Source organism: Halichoerus grypus, chromosome 7 (genome assembly GCF_964656455.1).
Source record: "Halichoerus grypus chromosome 7, mHalGry1.hap1.1, whole genome shotgun sequence".
In the NCBI taxonomy this organism is placed as follows: Eukaryota; Metazoa; Chordata; class Mammalia; order Carnivora; family Phocidae; genus Halichoerus; species Halichoerus grypus.
Genome location: NC_135718.1, coordinates 115,737,915 through 115,759,507, shown reverse-complemented (window position 1 = coordinate 115,759,507; position 21,593 = coordinate 115,737,915). Strand labels below are relative to the sequence as shown.

The following is a 21,593-nucleotide window of genomic DNA, read 5'->3' as shown; positions in this document are numbered from 1 at the left end:
ATGTCAATCTGCCAATCAAAACTAAGAAAGAAAGATAATTATTGTTACTAGCCCTGGTTTAGAAATTTTCACTATTTTAAATTACAGGTAAATATTCAAAATGCCTCTATCATAAAGTTGGAAAGATTTAGATATTCTGGATTTGTTTCTTAAGTTGTTGTCAGCTTATGTTAAAAGCAGTTGATTTAAAGTAAATATATGATTACTGTTAGGCTTGTAGAAATGCTGAAAATACCTTGAGAACCACCATTTCTCTATTGATCATTAAACATAATTGTTTACATTACTGAGAAAACCAACCATTTAGTTGGTAGGACCATTGAGCCACTGCGTAGTTGGCTCAATGCCAAGTACTACGGATACAGAGAGAAAAATCTTACAGGACTTCCAGATGTCCAGGGAATCCAGATTGGAAGCGATGCTTTGGGTAAAGGCTAAAGGCCTTCAGATAGATACTAAAAGACTGCATGTAGAGTTCCTAGGAAATTCTGGAAGGCCCACAGAAGAAGCAACGTTTTCAAACCTCTGAACCTGCCAACAGTGGGTAAAAACGAAAGTTTAAAGAGTTTCTCTACTGCACAAATGCTTTACAAAAGGAAAACATAAATCAGGTTTTTGTGTAAGAACTACAGTAAATTTAAGATTCTTCCTGAAACTTAGGAGAAAATTTAGAAAACAGCACTTTAACTGCAAAATGAAAATGCAACTCTAATCCACTGCAATTTGTATCTACTAATAATGGCAGCTTAATACATATTAAATAATTATCTTCTCTAAATATCCTGATTCTACATTCTTTGCTATTTCCTGAATGGATGTTAGTAAGCAAGCTCAAATCTGCCTTTGACAGACAAAAATTCTCTTGTTCTTTTTATGGTAGGATAATGTAAGTCTCAGACTGAGTCAGGATTGGGGTGACTTCTCCAGGCAAACATATCCCTTAGAATTCAGCCTCTGCTAACTCCTCATATAATATATAAAATCAGAAGACAGACGCACAGAAAAAGTATAAATGCTTTAAACTGTGAGTTCCCATTTTAATTATTTTCTTCCATGGAGTATTATATTCTAAGGTTAACCAATAATCAAAAATACCTATTTTTTTATGAGACAATTTCTCTGATAAGTTTCATACACAAAGTCAAACCATTCAAGTTTCGTATTTTGTTAAGTAGTTTGGAATTTATATGAGAGGAAATTCAGGAGCATGGGGATAAACAGGAACCTTCTTTTTAAATTCACATAATCTAAAATAATTTTGTTAAAAATATACTATGAAAATAAATGCTCCTTAGAAAGTCTTCAGACTATTTTGTGAGGAACTACTTCTAATTTGGTAGTCTTGAAATCAGTTAGAGAAGACATATGGATAACAATCTTCAGCATGACTTACCACATATACTGTTCCCTCTTATGAAGAACACACGAGCCAAACAAAAAAAAATGATCCTGAGTTAGGAAACAGCTGCTGAATGTTCCCCTCTCACTCCAGGAACGGACAGACAAAACAGGTGTATGTGTGGACTGCTAGCATACCCTAAAAGGGAACAACTGCTTTAGACATTTATTCGTACAGTTCAATTGACCTTGCTCTAATGGACCAAAAGTCATGGTTCAAAGTCTATCTACAGTTTCAATTTCAAACACCAGCAGTAAAACCTTTAAGGTTAATACACAGCTATTTGTAGCTGTATTTAAAACTAAGTTTCTAAGTCTTGCCCCCTCCTCTGCACCACATTTATGTCATAATATGCCAGAATTGGGGTGCCTGGGTGGCTTAGTCATTAAGCGTCTGCCTTCAGCTCGGGTCACGGTCCCAGGGTCCTGGGATCGAGCCCCGCATTGGGCTCCCTGCTCAGAGAAGCCTGCTTCTCCCTCTCCCACTCCCTCTGCTTGTATTCCTTCTCTCGCTATGTCTCTGTCAAATAAATAAATAAAATCTTGAAAAAAAAAATGCCAGTATTATTTTCTCTCATAAATAAAATCTTAGAAAAAAAAAAAGAAACATTGGTACAAATCAGAGCTAAACTACAGACTTCAAATTTCACCAGTTTCTCCATTAATGTCCTTTTTCTATTCCAGATCCAATCTGGGATCTCATATTGCATTTAGTTGTTAATTCTCCTGAATCTCTAAACTGTTGACAGTCTCTTAGTCTTTACAGTTTCTTTTGTCTTTTGTGAACTTACTTAGTCTTTGTGACCTTGACACTTCTGGAAAGTAATGGTCACTTATTTTGTAGAATGATCCTCAATCTGGGTTTGTATAATGTTTTCTCATGATCAGAAAAATAACCAGATTGCATTTTTGGCAGGAATAACACCACAGAAATGACGTTGTATCCTTCTAACTGCATCATATCACTGAGTTCATGATGTCCATGTCCTACTACAGGTGATGTTAACTTCAATCATTGGGTTAATATGGTATCTCCACTGCGAAGTTACTATTTTTCCTTTGCAGCTAACAATTATCTTAGAAGAGATATTTTCAAACCATGCAAATACCCTGATTTTCCTCAAACTTCCATCCGCTAGCATTACAGTTGGATTTTGTCTGCAATAATTACTACAGTGCTGTTTGTCTGATGATTTTCTACTTCTTGCTTTTCATTCATTCACTGGACTTCTTCAGTAAGAGTTGTCCCTTCTTCCATTTGTTTATTAGACTATATCCATTCAAATGGATACTTACTTTGTTCCATGCCTTAAAATCCAATACTACCATTATTCATTCTGTTGCTCAAATTGTTCCAACTTTGGCCATTAGAAGCTCCTTCAAGTTGGTTCCTGTGTCCTTTCAACAAGCCCCTAAACTTTTTTGAGCATTTCCTTAATTTCAAGCACTGCAAGATGTTCCAGGCTCCCTGCTTCAGCTCTGGAGTCAACTATGTTTCAAAAAATTTCCTCGGTCCTTTTAGCAAAGGATAGTGCTTAAAAACCAAAGTTTCACTGTCAAACCAACAATCTAGAGAGCCACCACTAATATTTGTCTACTAAACTCATTAGCTGGAAATCATTAGCGTCATCTTGGAGCGTATTAGAGATGCAAATTCTTGGGCCCGACCCCAGACCTCCTTTAACCAGAATCTTTTGAGAGGCTGGTGCAGGCTATGTTTTAAGAGATTTGTCAAATGATTCTAAGGCTTCACTATAAAGTTTGAGAAACACTGCTTTGAAGAAGTTTTCCTTCACTGTAGACCCTATGTTTAATAAAAAAAGAAAACTTTAATAACTCATCTTGTATATAAATCATACTTTCACTGACACAACTAATAAAACTATAGGTGAATGCCTCATCTGTTCAGTCAATACTTCCCTATTCTTCACTATTTTCCTATAAAAATTTTTTTGAAGTGGTTACAGTAGTTACAGATACTGTTATACTTTTATACAAAGAAGTTGTAAGTTCAGCCTCCAGGATCAATTCCTGCCTACATATATGACCTAACAACCATACACTGAAGCTGCAAAGATAAATCCCTTGCAGCACTGTCCTCTAAAGTCAGACTGCCTGGGCCTGAGCAGTTGTTGGTGAACTCGTCTCTATGCCTTCGTTTTCTTAACCACAAAAAGGAATAACGCTACCTAGATAAAAGAGGCACTGTGAGGGTTAAAGAGAGAACGTGCTACACTTGCCACTATGAGGGCACAAAAGAAGCCCTCAAAAACTATTATTATTTGAACTACTAAATAACAGTGCCACTAGAGGTTTTATTTTTTGGAATGGGGAGAGCAAGTGGAAACTGTGCTAAAGGAAAGTTCTGCTGGTTCTTCACTAGTAGATCAGAATAAAGGCAGACCCAGACAGCTCTATTTATATAATCAAAACAAAACTCTCAGAAATTAACAAACCAATCTTTTAAATTTTTGACTTTTTGCAAAAAGGTTATTACATTTACATTATGTATACCTACAGTCAAGGGCTAAATGAGTACATTTAAAAAAAATTTTGATCTGTTGAAATTATAGGTGAATTTTCTTCCTTTCTATTTTGATTATCAAAATCATGGACCAACTCCTTTAGTGTTAGTAAAGAGCAAAGTAGCATAATTAGTATTTTTTTTTAGGTTTTTTTGTTTTTGTTTTTAAGATTTTATTTATTTGACAGAGAGAGAGAGCGGAGAGCAGGAACACAAGCAGGGGGAGTGGGGAGGGAGAAGCAGGCCTCCCGTGGAGCAGAGAGCCCGATGCGGGGCTTGATCCCAGGACGCTGGGATCATGACTTGAGCCGAAGGCAGACGCTTAACGACTGAGCCACCCAGGCGCCCCTAGCCCAATTAGTATTAACAGTTCCCATCTATTGAGTTCTTAAACTGTCCCATTTAATACTCCAAATAACCCTATGACTCTCCACTTCGCAGATGAGAAAAGGAGCTCAGAACAATACAGCAGACTGCCCAAGTCACACAGTGACAGAACAGGAATTCAAACTCAGCTCTGACTCCAAACTCTATACTCATGACGAATGTTGAGGCCATCATCTTTATTCACAAAAAGCTTGATTTGCTGTGCAAAACTTAAAGTATGGTCACTATGTGGACTTACGTCTTCTGGGACACAATAGTAGCCATAAGATGTAGAATACTAACAAAATTTTAACACAAATTCTTCTTTTTTTTTAAGATTTTATTTATTTATTTGACAGAGAGAGAGAGAGAGACAGCGAGAAGAGAGAACACAAGCAGGGGGAGTGGGAGAGGGAGAAGCAGGCTTCCGCGGAGCAGGGGGCCAGATGTGGGGCTCAATCCCAGGACCCTGGGATCATGACCTGAGCCGAAGGCTGATTCTCAACAACTGAGACACCCAGGCGCCCCTTAACACAATTAAATTCCATATACAAAATGAGAAACAGAAAGCAGATAAGGCCTCTCTGAGCAAACTTCCCTTCAGGAAATTTAAGTGGCACTTCAGAGGAACGTGGATTTCCATGGTATACAGTTTAAAATAACTTCTTAGGCAAAAACAAATTACATACAAAACACAATACATTATTAAAATACCCCCAAATCGGGCGCCTGGGTGGCTCAGATGGTTAAGCGCCTGCCTTCGGCTCAGGTCATGATCCCAGGGTCCTAGGATCGAGTCCCATATCGGGCTCCCTGCTCTTTGGCAGCCTGCTTCTCCCTCTGCCTCTCTCTCTCTCTCTGGTGAATAAATAAATAAAATCTTAAAAAAAAAAAAATACCCCCAAATCCTCAATATTATTAGCTAAATTTGTAAGTTACTCGGCTCTCAGGCGAGTATTTTCTCTATGCTGGTAAGGAAGATAAATGAAACAGAGCTTAAGTGAGTCACTCATCATTATGTGATGAACAAGCAGTAAAAGTGGTAATCAAGTTGTGGACTCTGCCTTCAACGTAATAAAAATTACTGAGGAGAGGATCTCACTTGAAGTTTCCATAGCAAATGTCAGTCTTCAAACTGTTGTAATCCACACAGGTACTTCCAAGAACATTCTTAGTTCTTCTACCATGAAGTTCCTTTTTTCATTAAATGATTTTCCACTGGCCATATATAGGCTAATCATGTGCTTTAAAAAATGAAACTGATAAATATGGATAGATTCCACGGCCCTAATTCTTTTCCCCGCCCCCCACCACAGCCCCAATTCGTTAAAAAAAGAGAGACAAGGATTTCTCATACAGATCCAAAATAAAATGTTCTAAAACCTAGAGACAAGTAAAACTGAAACAAAAGCAGTATGTAGAATTAGATTAAGATAACTCCTGTATCTATGTAGAAAGTCTAACAAGCACTACTGATAGAGTACTATACACTTTCTTGAAGGAAAAAGAGGTAAACTTTCACAACGGGTATGAAATGCAACTGAGAATATATATATAATATGTAAACAAAGTAATAATTGTAGGGTCTTACCAAAACTTCAAACTTAGCCCTTTTTAGCACCATTAAGGCTAAAAAAGGTGGGGGTAGAGTACTATTTTATAAGGATAAAGAAGACGAATAACGAGATCCTGTTAGGCACGCAGGTAAAGGGAGTAATCGCCACCTACACTGGCCGATTACCCGTTTATATTTTGAGCCTTATAGGAATTCTGCTGCTCGTCTCAAAGTCCAAACCAAACATTTATTCCCACCTTAATCTGTTTAATGTTTATAGGATTTGATTTCTCTTTTTACTCCAAAACAAAAATATGCCCCCAAACTGTTCCGTTTAAGGTTTTTTGCGGTAGGGAGGTGGGGGTGGGGAGGAATCATTTTGGAAAAATCTTTCCAAAGAAGATATCTGAGCAAATATTAGCACATGGAAAAGTTGTATATATATTTTATCTACTTACAAATTCTAGCAGGGTCTTAAACCGTCAACTGTCAACGTCAGGGGAGCCCCTCGGGTGTTCTTTCTGCTCCACGACGCGGGCTGCACCCCTCCTCGGACGCGGCCGATCAGAATGTCGTCCCAGTCCCTGTCCACGTGATACGACCTCCGTGGGGAGGGGAGGAGCCCGCGGAATGCTGGGACTGGTAGTCGGCCCACCCCTCCTCCTTCCCAGTGCACACTCCCCTCCCTCTACTCCCCACCCACCCGCCAGAGCCCAGGCGAGGGGCGTGGTAAGTACGCGCAGCAGAAGCGCCCGGGTCCAGTTCCCCTGCAGACCCACAGGAAGGTACGCACCACTGCAAGACAACCACCAACTCTAGCACTTACAAATTTACAGCTGGAACCCGTGGAACCAACTCAGTGAGGGGCACTACCCAGTAATAGCACGCCCCAGTCAGACGTGACTTGGAACTCAGCCTCTACTTCTACTACGTGTGTGTCCCCAAACGAGTTGCTTAATCCAAACCTCAGTTTGCTCGCGTCAAATGGGAGCAAGGCTCTTACATACCTCATAAGGTTATTGTGAGTAAACGTGCTGATTAATGAACGTAAGGGTATCTGCTAAATGATAGTAGTAAATGATGAATTAAAAATAGCTATTATTTTGATTAATTCTATAAATGTGAAGATTGAGAGAGGGCAAGGAATTTACCCTAGAACACATGATCGGTCATAGGCAATCAAGTAAGTCTAAAATTCCTGTTCCTGACCAACACCAACACAAAACAACACAGAAGAAATCCCTCTTAAAGCTCACTTTTCCTTTCCTCATTTTTTCTGTAACATTTCTGACCAATACACTATTTTACTTACTTTGATTTTTATCTGACTCCCATAGAATGTAAATTCCAAGGCAGGGACGGTTGTATTTTGGTCTATTCTATCACTGCTATATCCTCAGCACCTAGAACAGGGTTTGTCTAGTACATAGCAGAAGCTCAAATATTTATTTGGTTAATGATTCTTCATGTAGTGGTGATTTTTGGTGCCTTCATCTTCTCATTCTTTCTGCAGAAATCACAGAATTTGGGAACACTCCTAGATGCTTAATAATTGACTGCAATTTCTAATTCAACAAAGAATAAGTGGAAGAATATTATATCCCATTCACTTTGTTGAATTTAACTTTTTTAAAGTTCAGTATAACATTTCTAGCTAGACGCTTTTATTTGTATTAACAGTCTTTAAAATATTTTTCCTATCACTCATGAGAATGGGGAATAAATGGAGTTAGCTACTATTTCTTTACTTTCTCTTAATATTTTAATTATCTTTAACTTATTAATAACAAGGTTGCCTTTCTACTAAGATATAAAGTTCTTTCCCTACCTGACCAGAAATGTATGCACAAAGAATTGATAGATGCCTTCTCAGTAAATAAATGGATTTCTGCTTACCCTAAACAAACTCATGTACAAAAATTACGTTATTTTAAAATAAAATGTTTCCTTTAGAATAGCTACTTTAGAAATCCAGTGTTGTTGACACTGGATTTCTAGACCTAGGGATAACAGCTAGGTATATAAATTGATGCCAGTTATTTAATCTGAATTATAATTTTTTGTGTATATCTTTCCCCTAATAAATGGCAAATTCCCTAAAGGTAAAGAATACACATTAATTTAATCCATACATTTATCAAACATCTATGCTGTGGCAACACAGATGTTTGATAAATATATGAATTAAATTCCTTCTTATAATCATTTCTTCTCTTACCTGTCTTCTCTCGTGATCCACTGAATTCCTCTATATATCTCAAATTCCCGAATTGTCTAACATCCAGAGCTCATGCCCCTTCTTGGTATTGGTGACCCAGCAAGTCCCTTATACTATTGGCTATGAATCTACTGCCTCTAATGTCACCTCTTTTGGGCCACCCTTGTAGTTTGGAAAACATCTACAGTAGAAAATCTGGTTTGACAAGAGTTTAGCTTTACCTCACAGTTAGTGACGAAAGTTATTTGTAAGGTTGCTAGATGTGGGAGACAGGTATGGCAGAGCTAGGAATATGTATTCTTATTACCTAGACAAAAGAGGGAAAATCCTAAGCAAATATATGTGTTAAAGCTACTATGCGCCTCTGATTTTAAGATTCCTGATTTGTTTCTTTGGAAAGCCAAAGCCATTAGTTTCTTTCCTAAGCCTTTACAAGGATTTTGTATAACACAGTACTGATTATTCAATAATATGAAGATCATCTAATATATAGAACTTCTTGTCCTTTCTTTTTTTAATAAGTCCCCAAACCTAAGTTTAAAAGTCTGTGTCCAAGTTTCTACATGGAAACTGTACTGGTGGGGCACGTGGGTGGCTCAGTCGTTAAGCGTCTGCCTTCGGCTCAGGTCATGATCCCAGGGTCCTGGGATCGAGCCCTGCTTCGGGCTCCCTGCTCGGCGGGAAGCCTGCTTCTCCCTCTCCCGCTCCCCCTGCTTGTGTTCCCTCTCTCACTGTGTCTCTCTCGGTCAAAAAAATAAAAAATCTTAAAAAAAAAACAAAACCCAAAAAACTGTACAGGTAAATGTTTTAAAGAGGTACTTAAATATGCATTAATGTTCATAACATGAACTTTGTATACTAATACTATAGTTTTATATCCTTTAAATAATTACATTATGAAACTTTTATTATGTTAATAATGAGCAATAGGCACCTTATAGAGAAATCATTATTTAAATAAAATCAAAGCCAGATATTACCAAGTATCAATCTTTTCAGCATTTTATCAGAGAAGAATTAAGTCCCACAAATTTTCCAAACACTGTATCATTTAACCCAAGCTGGCAAAGGAGAATACGCTTTTAATTTTCCCTTAAAATGAAAAATTAAAAAATTAGTAGCATCTCCTTTGTCACTCTTCCTCCAGTTTCTTTGGCTATGTTGTATATTATAAACAAAAACTAAGCTCCTGACAGGCTAAAATCTGGGTGACTCTAAAGCATGTAATTGTGTCTGCGGCCAAATTTATGAACTATTAGTGAAAACATAAGACACCTGAAGATTTCTTGGGGCGCCTGGGTGGCTCAGTCGTTAAGCGTCTGCCTTCGGCTCAGGTCGTGATCCCAGGGTCCTGGGATCGAGCCCCACATAGGGCTCCCTGCTCCGCGGGAAACCTGCTTCTCCCTCTCCCACTCCCCCTGCTTGTGTTCCCTCTCTCGCTGTGTCTCTCTCTGTCAAATAAATAAAATCTTTAAAAAAAAAAAAAAGACACCTGAAGATTTCATTAAATTGAAATTTTTGCCCAGTTTAAGCAAATGAGTCGCAGAAAAACATTCTAAGATGATTTTAAATACCTGAAATAAACATCTTCAAAGTTTTCAGAATCATTCATTGTAGTTGGTTCCCAAAATTACAATTTCTTAAATCTACTCACTAAAATCAATTCTAGAAAGCCCTTCAAGAAGACAAGTGTGGGGGCACCTGGGTGGCTCAGTCCTTAAAGCGTCTGCCTTGGGCTCAGATCATGATCCCAGACTGCCGGGATCAAGCCCCATACAGGGCTCCCTGGTCAGCGGGAAGCCTGCTTCTCCCTCTCCCACTCCCCCCGCTTGTGTTCCCTCTCTCGCTGTGTCTCTGTCAAAGAAATAAAATCTGGAAAAAAAAAAAAAGACAAATGTGTATATTTGAGGTAAATATTAATCTTTCTCCCAAATATTGACCTTCTCCATGTCTAAATTTGGCTAAATAACTGCAGATTAGCCACATCTGTAAATATGGTATAGAGAGGTGAAACAAATAGCTCTTACCATGTTTTCTTTTTTTGTTTTTTAAAGATTTTATTTATTCATGAGAGACGGGGGGGGGGGGGGCGGTGCAGAGGGAGAAGCAGGCTCCCCAAGGAGCAGGAAGCCCAATGTGGAACTCGATTCCAGGACCCTGAGATTATGACCTTAGCCGAAGGCAGATGCTTAACCATCTGAGCCACCCAGGCGCCCTACCCATGTTTTCTTATTCGGTAAACTAAAGGCAGGGAACCCTAAGTAAAATTCAGTAGATCAAATCATACCCAAAATCAAAATCAAAATAATGGATCACAAGTTAAATTACATTGCTCTTATTTAATCAAAGTATTTGCTTATTTCTCAAAGTCCGTAACACAGCACTAGTAAGGTTTCTGAAGTGAGAGTTTTTATACGAAAGCCAGGAATGACTGTTTGCATAAATTCTGCAAATGTAAATCCACCCGAGTGTGTGTCTGTAGATACGATTTTGCACTCTCAACAGGTGACTTAAAAATTAAAACTGGCTGCGTTCATAAGGACCTTAAAACTAAAAATTTTTCCAAGAAAAGATGGCACTTGCAGAAGTATCTTTAAACCATCACTCCTACTAGAAACACTCAGAAAGGCATGGCTAAGCTAGCAGTCGATCAAAAAGGTTCCAGGAAAACTGCGCAACAGCCTGGGGGCGAGGAAAGAAACTTCTCCAACCGACTTTCGCTCGGCCTTTCCAAGAGACTCGGAACCGGGGGCCAGGACCGGCGTCTCCTGCGTGCGGGCAACAGTTGCCACAAGCAGCTCGGTTTAGAAAAAGCAATCTGCCCAGCCAATGGTCCCTTCTCCGTCGTCCCCTCCCTCCCTCCTTCCCCCAAGGCCAAGGACAGCGACGTCGTCCTCCCTCTTCTCCTCCTCTTTGGTGCCTTCAGCCAGGAGGCGGGAGTGACCCGCAACAGCTGACCCGGCAGAGGCACTGCCTCTCCCACAGCCCTCAGGACACACCATGGGCCCAGAGGCGGGTTTGCAGCACAGCAGCGACGACGCAGGCGGCGGCCCCGGCGACTCTCAACTGCCTCCCTGACCGCCGCGACCACCGCCCAACACCCCGAAGAGTCGTCGCCAGCAACGGCAGGAGAATCTAAGGACCCCAAAACCACCTTCGCGATCGACTCAAGCTACGTCAACAACCATGGCGGGGGACGGGCGGCGGGCGGAGCCGGGGAGAGAAGGATGGAGGGAAGGATGGGGGATGTACGTCACACCCCGGGCCCCCCTACGGGAAGGAAAGCGCCGGCTCGCCCCTCAAAATGGCGGCGGCAGTGACGCGCCTGCGTACGGGACTCCTTCGCCGTCGCGCCACGGCCGGCGGGAAGTGAGGTTCTCAGAAGAACCGCCAGAAGTGTACGGCGACTTCGAGCCCCGAATGGCCAAAGAAAAGTCCCCGGCGAGAAGACGAGTCCCGCTAGAAGAGTTCCGGCCTGATTCTGCGAAAGAGGAAGTGAGGGAAAGCGCCTACTACCTTCGGTCTCGGCAGCGGAGGCAGCCGCGACTCCAGGGAGCCGAGGAGATGAACACACGAAGGACTACCCGCCTGCAGCAGCAGCAGCAGCAGCAGTCACACCAGCCCCTGCTCCAGCCGTCTCCGGTTACGACCAGGAGAGGGTTACGGGACTCTCATTCCCCTGAAGGTGAGGCCGCCGGAGGTAACAGTCTCAGCGGTGAGTCGGGGAACGAGCGCAGCGCGCGGGCGCAAGCGGAGTGTTGCGCGTGCCGGGCGGGCGTGCGTCCCCGCGCAGCTCATCCCCGCCCAGCTCATCCGCGCCCGGGCTCGGGTGGCTCCGCGGCGTGGATGGACTGGCGCCCCTACGCCGGGCCCGCCTCGACCCGAGGCGGGAGGGCTGGAAAGGCGGTCGGGCGGAGCGACCCTAGCGGGGAGCTCTGCGCATCCCTGGGCATCGACCCAAGGGGCTCCGAATTGCCTCTTTCTGCAGGCCTTCACGGGGAGGGGGTGGCGAGTTGGGTGGCTGGCGGGACAGGGAAACACTTCAGGCTCGGTTTCACTTCGGTTCCCTCTGTCCTGCGGATGTTGCTACCAAAGCCACTTCCATTTCCTCTAACTCTCGGAGGCCAGAAGACCCCGGCTGAGAGTTACGGTTCCAATGTAACCTTCCAGTCCTTTTACATCGCCACCCAGGTCGGGGGAGAGGGAGGGGAAATTTGGTGAGTGGGCGTTTCGAGAGAGAGCTTCGTTGGTGAGTTGACTGGAGACCCCACCCAAATACTTACACTGAGGTGGGGTAAGGCAGTTATCCTGAGCTTGAGGATCCCTAATGCCTGATAAACTTGAGCTCTTTCTCAAGTAGGGTGGTCTCTGTAAAACTTCGCCTCCGTGTGATCTCATTGGTTAAGTAGCTCGACAAAACGAGATTCTTAATTAGTTTTCCACTAAATGGGCCGAGAGGATATTGGCAAAGCGAGTGTATAGTTTTAGGTAAGTCACAGGTGAAGCAACTCCCTTAAGCCATCCTCTCCCATCCTCCTCCTCCTCCCTCATCTAACACTGAGTCACAGGTAAAGTTTCGTGTTAGCCCCATGTAAGGCACCTATGAGCTAAAAATCCGGGGGTTTTAATCACAATGGGATTACACAGTTAGTGGTAGCCCATTGATAGGTATGAAGAGGTGGATTTTCAGCTCAGAGCAGAGTAATAGGCAACGCTTGTACCTGCTGACACATGAAGTGCTGACACATTTGAAGATGCGTTGATTTTGAAAACTATGTTAAAGAGATGTAAGTTGCTGTTGGCTGTAGCTACTCAAGACAGTTTAGCCCACTTAGTTTTATCTCTTTTAAGATTAGAAACTTCCTAAAGACAAAGATCCCATCATCTTGGTGAAGTTAGTTATCTCCTATATCTGAAGACCTCTTTGCACATGGTAGGCAATAAATAGGTTACATTGTATTGACTCTGCCACAGAGCCTAGTGCAGTTATATAAGCTAACTTTTTTTTAATACATAAAGAATTTATTTCTATTTTAGTAAATCTGTAAGGTTCTAAACATTTTTCACACTTCTGCTTTCTTCCACATCATTTCTGAAACTCTGGCCCATCTTTTAAATTTCTAAATTAATATACTTTTATTGTAAAGCATCAAAGGTGAGTAGTTTATTTTTTATATTGCCTTGAGTAGTTATACCCAAATTCCTAGGTTTTGGTAGATCTAATTACACATTTCTAAAGAAATGAATTACTTGCGTTTCTGCTTGTATATTGCTGTTAAGGTGCATAATCTGTACCCATGTCATATATTCTGAATTTTGACAAAAGTCATGTCTGTTCTTTAGAGGATGAACCAGCTTCACAAACTGTTTTAAGCCAAACAGTCCCAAAGAAAACTATCCAGAGAACACAAGAAACTCCAGGTAAGAAAAGTGATTTTGTTTTTTGCCTTATCTGCCAACTTTTTTTTATGTACGCATAATAGCTTGGTTCATCAAGGGTCCCAAATCATAACTTACTCAGAGGCTCAGTGAATCTTCTCTATAGATTGTTTATTGGATTAAGCCATATAGGCATATGTCAAGAAAAGATGGGATGGATACTTCAGTAACTACTAATTACCTGCCACTTTGTGTATGGTCATTCATTCACATAACTCTGCAGGATAGATGTACCCATTTTATAGGTGAGGAAACTGGAACTCAGAGAAGCTAAGACTCTTCCCTACGATTACATGATATATGATGGAACCAAAATTCATACCCAGGTTTGTCTTCTCCAAAGCCTTTTCATTTTCCCCAAGCACCTCATTGTCACTCTCCTGTGTAATAATTAGATACTCAGTGAAGTTCGTTAAGTGTGGTATGCATGATTATCACACTACTTTCCGTTTAAAATGGATTAAGTGGCAGGCACCTGGCTGGCTCAGCAGTAAAGCATGGGACTCTTGATCTCAGGGTCATGAATTCAAGCCCCATTTTGGGCATGGTGCCTACTTAAAAAAAATAAACAAAATAAAATAAAATGAATTAAGTAGTCTGGATAGTAAAATCATGACATGATATGGTCAGTGTTTCATCAAATCTAAAATGTCATCAGTTGTAAGATCTACCATCATTGTTTTATGTACCACCTAGAAAGAAGAAATGCTGCCAACTAAACTGTAATATGCCATAGATGGTATGATGCATCCCAATTTCAGAGATGTTAAAGTGTAGAAATATTTGTATCTTAGTATCAATGTAACATAGAAGTAGGCTACATTGATAGTCTACTTGAGTTTTAAAAACCGTTTAAACTATTTTGAAAAGCAGGGGAAAGGATTTAGTTCAGTTATTAATGCTTAGTATCCTTTAGTTTTTAGTTCCATTTATTTTCAGTTTGCTTTTTTTGATATTAGGAAAGTCCCACAACCGTAAATAATGGTAACTATGAAACTGACCATCCCTGACTTTTTTTTTTTTAAACTCATATCTTGACTTGTTTCCTTATCCATTGCTTCTGATAAGATTATGCTTTGGGGTGCCTGGATGTCTCAGTCATTTAAGCGTCAGACTCTTGATTTCAGCTCAGGTCATGATCTCAGGGTCCTGGGATCGAGCCCCACATTGGGCTCGCTGCTCAACATGGAGTCTGCTTGAGACTCTCTCCCTCTGCTCCTCCTCCTGTGCATGCACCTGCGCACACACTCTCTCTTCCTCTCTCACTCTCAAATAAATCTTAAAAAAAAAAAGGTTATGCTTTATAATTTGACTTATTCTGTTCTCAATTTAGAATAAAGTTCAAGTTTAGTTCCAGATAAACACACCCTTTATATTTAATGCCTATATTACTGTGTTAAGATTATGAACTCTCTTCGGGGCGCCTGGGTGGCTCAGTCGTTAAGCGTCTGCCTTCGGCTCAGGTCATGATCCCAGGGTCCTAGGATCGAGCCCCTCGTCAGGCTCCGTGCTCAGCAGGAAGCCTGCTTCTCCCTCTCCCACTCCCCCTGCTTGTGTTCCTGCTGTCGCTATCTCTCTCACTGTCAAATAAATAAATTAATTAAAAAAAAAAAGATTATAAACTCTCTTAGAAAAATACTTTGAGGGGCGCCTGGGTGGCTCAGTCAAGCGTCCAACTCTTGGTTTCACCTTGGGTCATGATCTCTTGGGTGATAAGATCGAGCCCCAAATAGGGCTCCCTGCTCAGTGGGGAGTCTGCTTAAAGCTTCTCTTCTTCTGTCCTTTCCCTCACTTGCACGCATGGTCTCTCTCTCTCAGATAAATAAATAAATCTTTAAAAAATAAAGACCTAAACCAAGGGGCCACCTTCTAAAACAACCTAATAAAGACAACTACATCATTTGTCATCCTGTTTTTGTAAGTCATGTTAAATGTTGATTAGCTTAGAAGAGGGATACAGTTTGAACTTTTCTTATTGTTCGAAGTTCCAGAATTGAATCATTTTCACATTAAAATAGCCATTGGGTTGTTCATTCAGTTCAGTCCATGTATACTTAATATGACTGTTCTGTGATCAGATTCATTCTTTTCTGGAAATCATGAAGCTAATTTACAAAATGAAATATATTAGGAGAATTTCATTTATTTTTCCTATAGTTAAATAGATATTTTTGTTCTAATAGTTGTGGTTCCTAGCTAAATAATCATAGATAATTATTTTTTAATGCCTACTATTTTGTCACAAACATTTGATTCTTTGGCTGCTGAACATTTGATTCTTTGGAGCATTCATTCATTCTCCAGATATTTATCGAGCACCTACTTTATGCCAGTCCCCATGCTAGATGCTGGGGGTGCAGTGGCGAGTAAAAGCAGGCAAGGGACAAAGATTGCTACAAAAGAAGGGTACTTGCTATTTTATTCTCTAATACCTCTCTTTGGTACTCTTTCAAGTATTTTATATAAGGTTATGTAGATCATAGAGCATACAGGAAATGCTTCTTAAAAGATGGAACTGAAACAGTAATTGATGTCTATAGATTAAGTTGAGCTTTAGGTTTTAACTAAATCTGAAAAGGGTGGGAATGCAGAAGAGGAAAAGAAGGAAGTTGTAATGATGGGATTATGAACATGTACAAGATTTATTTTTAAAGGTAATTCTTTAAGTTTTAAATACCTGATGTGTGAAGTACTAGCAACTAAGGTAGATATTTCATAAAATCTTAAGAGCTGAAAGATTTAGGGAAGTCATCTACTCAAAGTTTCTATCAGTGCAGATATCCCTTTGTCAACATCCATTCATATAGTGCCTGATCATTTTCACTGAAATGGAAATCATTCCCTCACTATCTGTTCTGTTTTGGAGACAACAATAATTTATATGTTTACTTGTTTATTTGTTTATTGTTTACTTGTTTATTTGTTCATTTCATATTTTTAAAAATGTTTTCCTATATTAGTGGTGAGTGAAGATCCTATAATCAGCCTGTGTAGACCCCCTCTAAGAAGTCCAAGATCTGGTAAGAGATTGTTTTGTCTCTTGGTTTAACTGTTTTATAAACACAGTTTTATTTTTAAATAGGTTAGCACATGTATTCATATGGTTCAGAATTTAAAAGTTATTATAAGTATACAATGAAAAGTCTCCCTGCCCTCTCTGTCCTTTACGCAGTCTCCTCATCAGAGGCAACCAATGTTTTCAGTTTCTTAGATATTTTTTTAGAGATATTTTATGGAGATACAAGGAAATTCATGTATAAATATTTTCCTCCCTTCTTAACACAAATGTTAGCCCAATAAACACTCTTTTCTGCACCTTCCTATTGTCTGTTTTTATTTCTATTTAATATATTAACACATCTTTCCGTATACATATATAAAGGGCTTCTTCATTCTAGGAGGCTGTTCTTATATGTTGCTGTGATTCTTTTTGTTAGCATGATGATTTTAAACTAGGATCAGGGACTTTTTATTGTTCCCAGCATAATGCTACTAAAAAAACCAAGACTGAGGCTTTAATAGCTCAGGGCTATAAAATTTTTCTGCCTCATTTATATTTCTTTTTGACTAAAACCTCTAAAAAATGTTGCCCTTAAGTTGATTTCATGACTATAAAAGAAAACTAGTAAAGTCATTCCAAGCAGTCTACTCCTGCTTCATTTTCAGAGTTTATTAGGGGTGCTTTCTCATGGAAACTAAAAAAGAACCTTATTTATCTTCACATTAGGTTTCTACTCCTCAGTCCTTTTCTTTAAGAAAGAATTAGGATGGGTTTTTTTGATGGATGGATAACTGTTATTTTAAGTATTATAATGATAAAGATCTGTTAAGGTTTTGATGATGAACTTGTGGTAAAAAGAACCATATGATGCATTTCCTTTTAAGCTCTAATCATTTTCTTGCTATCTCTCTTGCAGATTCGGCATACAAAACAAATGGAAATACTAAAATGAGTGAATTAGGTTTGTTTATCTCTAATTCTTATAGGTTCTTCTTGAGGGTTTTGATTATCAGAATACAGGAATATACACATTTAGTCATGGGCTTGAGAATATTACTTTGTTCATTATCTCAGCTTGTGGGACACTGTCCCTATGGCCATGATCTTTCTTAATCGCCCTGGTTTTTATTCTATCTGAAATTATGTCTTTTGTCATGTTATTTAAATTTGTATATGAATGTGTAATAAGAAATACATTTTAATTTTTATTAATTAGACTTCGTTAAATTCACACTGCTGAGAGAAAAGGGGATCTCAACTTACATGTTCACATTTTTTCTTGATTTAGAAAGTAAATTCTAGATGTTTTTCATAGTAAGTTCAGTGTCCTTTGCCATGTTTGTTGAATTGGTTTAAATGCTTTCCAGTGTTTGCCTGGGTGTAGGACATGAGATACCAAGAATGAACCTACATTGATTGTGGTTGGACTTAGTTTTAAGTTACAGTATTTTTCTAAATTTAGAGATGAGTCAAAAGGAAGGAAGCTTCCTTTTTTTTTTTTTTTTTTTTTAATGTTGCAACTTCTTTGAAATTCATCTTTCACTTAAGTTCAGGCTGATTTCTTAGAGACTTCAGGATTTAGTGTCTGGGTACTGAAAATGTTCCTTGCGGTATGCAACTCATCATGTGTACTCATACCCACCAGAGTTTCTCAAGTGTTCTATTTAAAAACTTAAAAAAAAAATGTTTTTAAGTTACAGTCTCTTAATTGGAAGAGAAGTTGGAGCTGAAATAATCCAGTACTTTTACTTCCTATTGTAGATTTAGAAATTATTTTTATAAGTACTTTATAATAAGAACCAACTTTTTAAAAACTGCTTTCCTGTTTAAAGAAAAATTTCTACAGGATTAATAGAGAATGGCATCCTCTCATTCTTTTTTATAGTAATGTTAGTACCTTCTTAGAGTATTAAAAGTGGCTATTCATGGAGCTTGAATATTATTGATATCCCCAAACTATTCTTTACACGCTCCTTCCTGCAACCCCATTCTAACTCTTCTCAAAAGCGTGATTGGCATTGAATAATCTGACAGGTACCGCTCTTAAAGGTATCTATTTGGGGAGTCGGCCTCTGAGTAAAATCTGACCCGCAATCCTGTTTTTATACAGCCTATGAGCTAAGAAAAGAGACCTCATGTGGCTGGCAAAGTCTCAAATATTTACTATTTGGCCCTGTATAGAAAAAGTTTACCAATCCCTGGTTTATACCAGTGGCAGGAATAAAGACCACAAATTACTCAAAGTGACATTTGTTTGTTCTAAGAGTAAATTCAGAGAGTTAAACACTTGCCTGGACGTAGATTTATTGTAGCACTCCACATTAGCCTGTATGGACAGCACAAGAAGACAGGAGGCAAGATGACTTCTATATTCTATCTAGTCTTCTCTTTGAGAAAGCACCAGAATCTCATTTACGAAATCTTCCTATCTTTGTCCCCAGACAAGAGCACAAAATAAGCAGAGTTTTATTTCCTTGAATATCCTTCACTTCTCACACCAGCACTCAATAAGTCTCTCGGAATAGAGACTCTATAATAAAGATATACCTGGAACTTTGTATTTTCCTTAAACTCTGTAACCAGGCAAAAGAAAGTGATACAATTAGTGGTTGGTTTCCACCAGGAGAGATGGTTGTAAGTGATCTGTTCTTACAACAAACAAGTTCCTAGGACTTCTGAAAGTACCTTTTCCTAATTGGTTGAGATTATTGGAAAAGCAGTACCTCCTTCACAGCTCCTTTAATTATTGCCATTTAGCTACTAAATGCCACAGCTTTTATAATTATTTTTTCCTCTTGGACCCACTTTATTTGGAATCAGGGTGGGAAGGGCTCTAGGCTCGCTGGGCCCGCAGCAGTGCTCGCACCTGGCTGATCTCCAGTCGACGCTGGAGCCCACTCTGCCCTCAGGGCAGCGTACTGCTCCATGCCGTGTCTGTAGTACCACGGGCCGCTCGTGTCGCCCACGAACGGGGCTGATGGCGCGTAGCTCCTTCAGCGATAACTGGTTGAGGGCGACCCCCTTGGTCATGGCCATGAACACTGCCTTCTTGGAGATCTTGTGGTCCTGGTGGAATGGCATCCCTTTGCAGACCAGGTAGTAGGTGAGGTCAGTGGCCAGAATGTCCGGACTAAGACCTGTGCTGTGTTCTCACAGTGAATCTGGGGGACACTAGTGGGGGGGGGAATGGTGAGTCCTGGGGACCCTGGGTGGTGAAGCTGCCAGCCCCAGGCCCAAGCTCTACCCCCCTCAGCCAGGGATGTCCCCAGCTGTGGGCGGATGTACTCTGACCCAGCCTATTCTCTCTGCTTTGCCATAGCTTTATAATATTTTAACTTTCTTTAAAAATGAAGGGTATTACTGCTCCAAATAAGAATTTAATTTCTCAAAGCTTCTGCATAAGCATGGGGAAGAATAATACCTTTTTAAAAAATAAGTGTTTTAACCTTCTACATGTAGAAGCCAAGGAGTTTAAAATAAAGGAAGATGAATACAAAAGAGGGAAATGGAATTAAAACTTTCATATAGTCCTAGATCCTGCTGATTCATAATCAGATTGTATTTAAGTATTTATACATTCTTTGCAGCTTAGGTTGAAAAGATGAAACCGGAATGTTTAAAACCTTGCATGAAACCTAATTATTAAGCACTAATTTCACACTCTTGAGTGGTTAAGTAATGTTGTCATGGTATGAGAAATATTAATGAAAGCCTTAACTTAAAAATCTTTATTCTGTGATATAAAAATCTATTCATTTATTAAACAAACATTTATTTTTAACAACCTTCTATATATATATATATCAGTGACTGGCCTAAATGCTAGAACCATAAAGAGCTATGACTTTTTTTTTCTGTAGCTCTTATAGTACATGATCTAATGGAAAAGAAAAACAAGTTAGAAAAATTATTGTAATGTTGTAAGTGTTGAAATGGTGGTATGTGTATGTGATAGCCTGGAGGAGAAGTGCCCCATGCTGCAGGAGAGGTTGGGAAGGTTTCATGGAGGAAATGGCATTTGACCTGAATTTTGAAGAATGAGTAGCAAGCAGAACGGGGAAAGAGATTTGCAGGTACTTGTAAATGTCTTGTAATAGACATCACTATTTATCTTTAGAGTCTGTGCAATATGAGAAATTAAACTCTTCTGCATTAGAGACAACAGTCTCTGATTAGCTGTGACTCTGAGATATGTTAAATAACTTTTAGGATGACATTCTAATAGTAGATTTGGAATTCTTGACCTTCATTTACTAAAATGAAAATCATGTTTTAAAAAATTGTAAATATAGGCAAGACAGTGGGTAGACTGATACAATGATGGTTATTATAAAATCAAATAAACCTATAGGATTTATTATTAGAACATCTAATTCATAAGATATCATTGGATTATGCATAGGCACAATGATATTAGTGATATCATCAAGACAACCTTGTTTAACAAGTTACTGTTCATGTCTTGAATACTATTGATAAATATTGTTAGAAACATAAAATTCTAAAGAAAGGACTTAAAGACTAGAATCAAATCTTTAAAAGTGTTCAAAAATAGATAAAATCCATGAAATAGTGAATACTTCAAAAATAATGGTATAAAAAATAAATGGGGAGCTCCCTTATATAAGTTGATTAAAAAAATAATTCTTAAATTCTCTCCCAGGCTAATTAGACAATACATACATAAACAAGACAAAAGAAACTGAATTTTAGGCCACCTTTATATGAGGGATTGATTATTAGGTGAATTGGCTCTGAACAAATTGACCTGGAGTTTAAAAAGTATGCGGAAATAAATTAGGATCAAAAAGAGAGGGATAACTACACTATTCATTTTTTTTTTACTGGTAGCTCAATGAAGGAGTATATAGATTCTAAAATCAATTCGGCCTTAAGTTTTGCTATACCAAGTAATTTTTAAATTATATAAAACATAATGCCCTAATATAAATGTGACTTTAGCAAAGCTGCTGTTGTAAATGAGTTACCCTTAGAAGTTATTGTTTGTTGGAACCTCAGAAGAGTTCAGCCCCTCTGTCTTTTCTTCATCAATTTATTAAAAAAATTATTGAGAGAGATTTCTGGTTTCCCT

At 39.3% G+C, this 21,593-nt stretch overlaps 2 protein-coding genes across 9 annotated transcripts in view; one reads left to right on the top strand and one right to left on the bottom strand.

Moving 5' to 3' along the window:
• LOC118540711 (torsin-1A-interacting protein 2-like) overlaps nucleotides 1-11,673 on the bottom strand; it is a 46,870-nt gene extending 35,197 nt beyond the window's left edge. Inside the window, exons 1-2 of one of the 3 annotated variants that reach the window (XM_036099998.2) lie at nucleotides 6,302-6,435; nucleotides 1,394-1,537 (exon numbers count right to left, since the gene is read on the bottom strand). The gene's annotated coding sequence lies outside the window, so the exon portion shown is untranslated. Of the gene's footprint in view, nucleotides 1-1,393; nucleotides 1,538-6,301; nucleotides 6,436-11,577 lie in introns of those variants that run through there. The other 2 variants (XM_036099999.2, XM_036099997.2) reach the window with 2 other exon arrangements.
• TOR1AIP1 (torsin 1A interacting protein 1) overlaps nucleotides 10,940-21,593 on the top strand; it is a 39,493-nt gene continuing 28,839 nt past the window's right edge. For 2 of the 6 annotated variants that reach the window (XM_036099994.2, XM_036099992.2), the window contains exons 1-4: nucleotides 10,946-11,776; nucleotides 13,405-13,482; nucleotides 16,461-16,520; nucleotides 17,418-17,462. In XM_036099994.2, the coding sequence (XP_035955887.1) occupies nucleotides 11,248-11,776; nucleotides 13,405-13,482; nucleotides 16,461-16,520; nucleotides 17,418-17,462 (712 nt within the window). In that variant the 5' untranslated portion in view covers nucleotides 10,946-11,247. Of the gene's footprint in view, nucleotides 11,777-13,404; nucleotides 13,483-16,460; nucleotides 16,521-17,417; nucleotides 17,463-21,593 lie in introns of all 6 variants that reach the window. The other 4 variants (XM_036099993.2, XM_036099995.2, XM_078078108.1 and 1 more) reach the window with 4 other exon arrangements.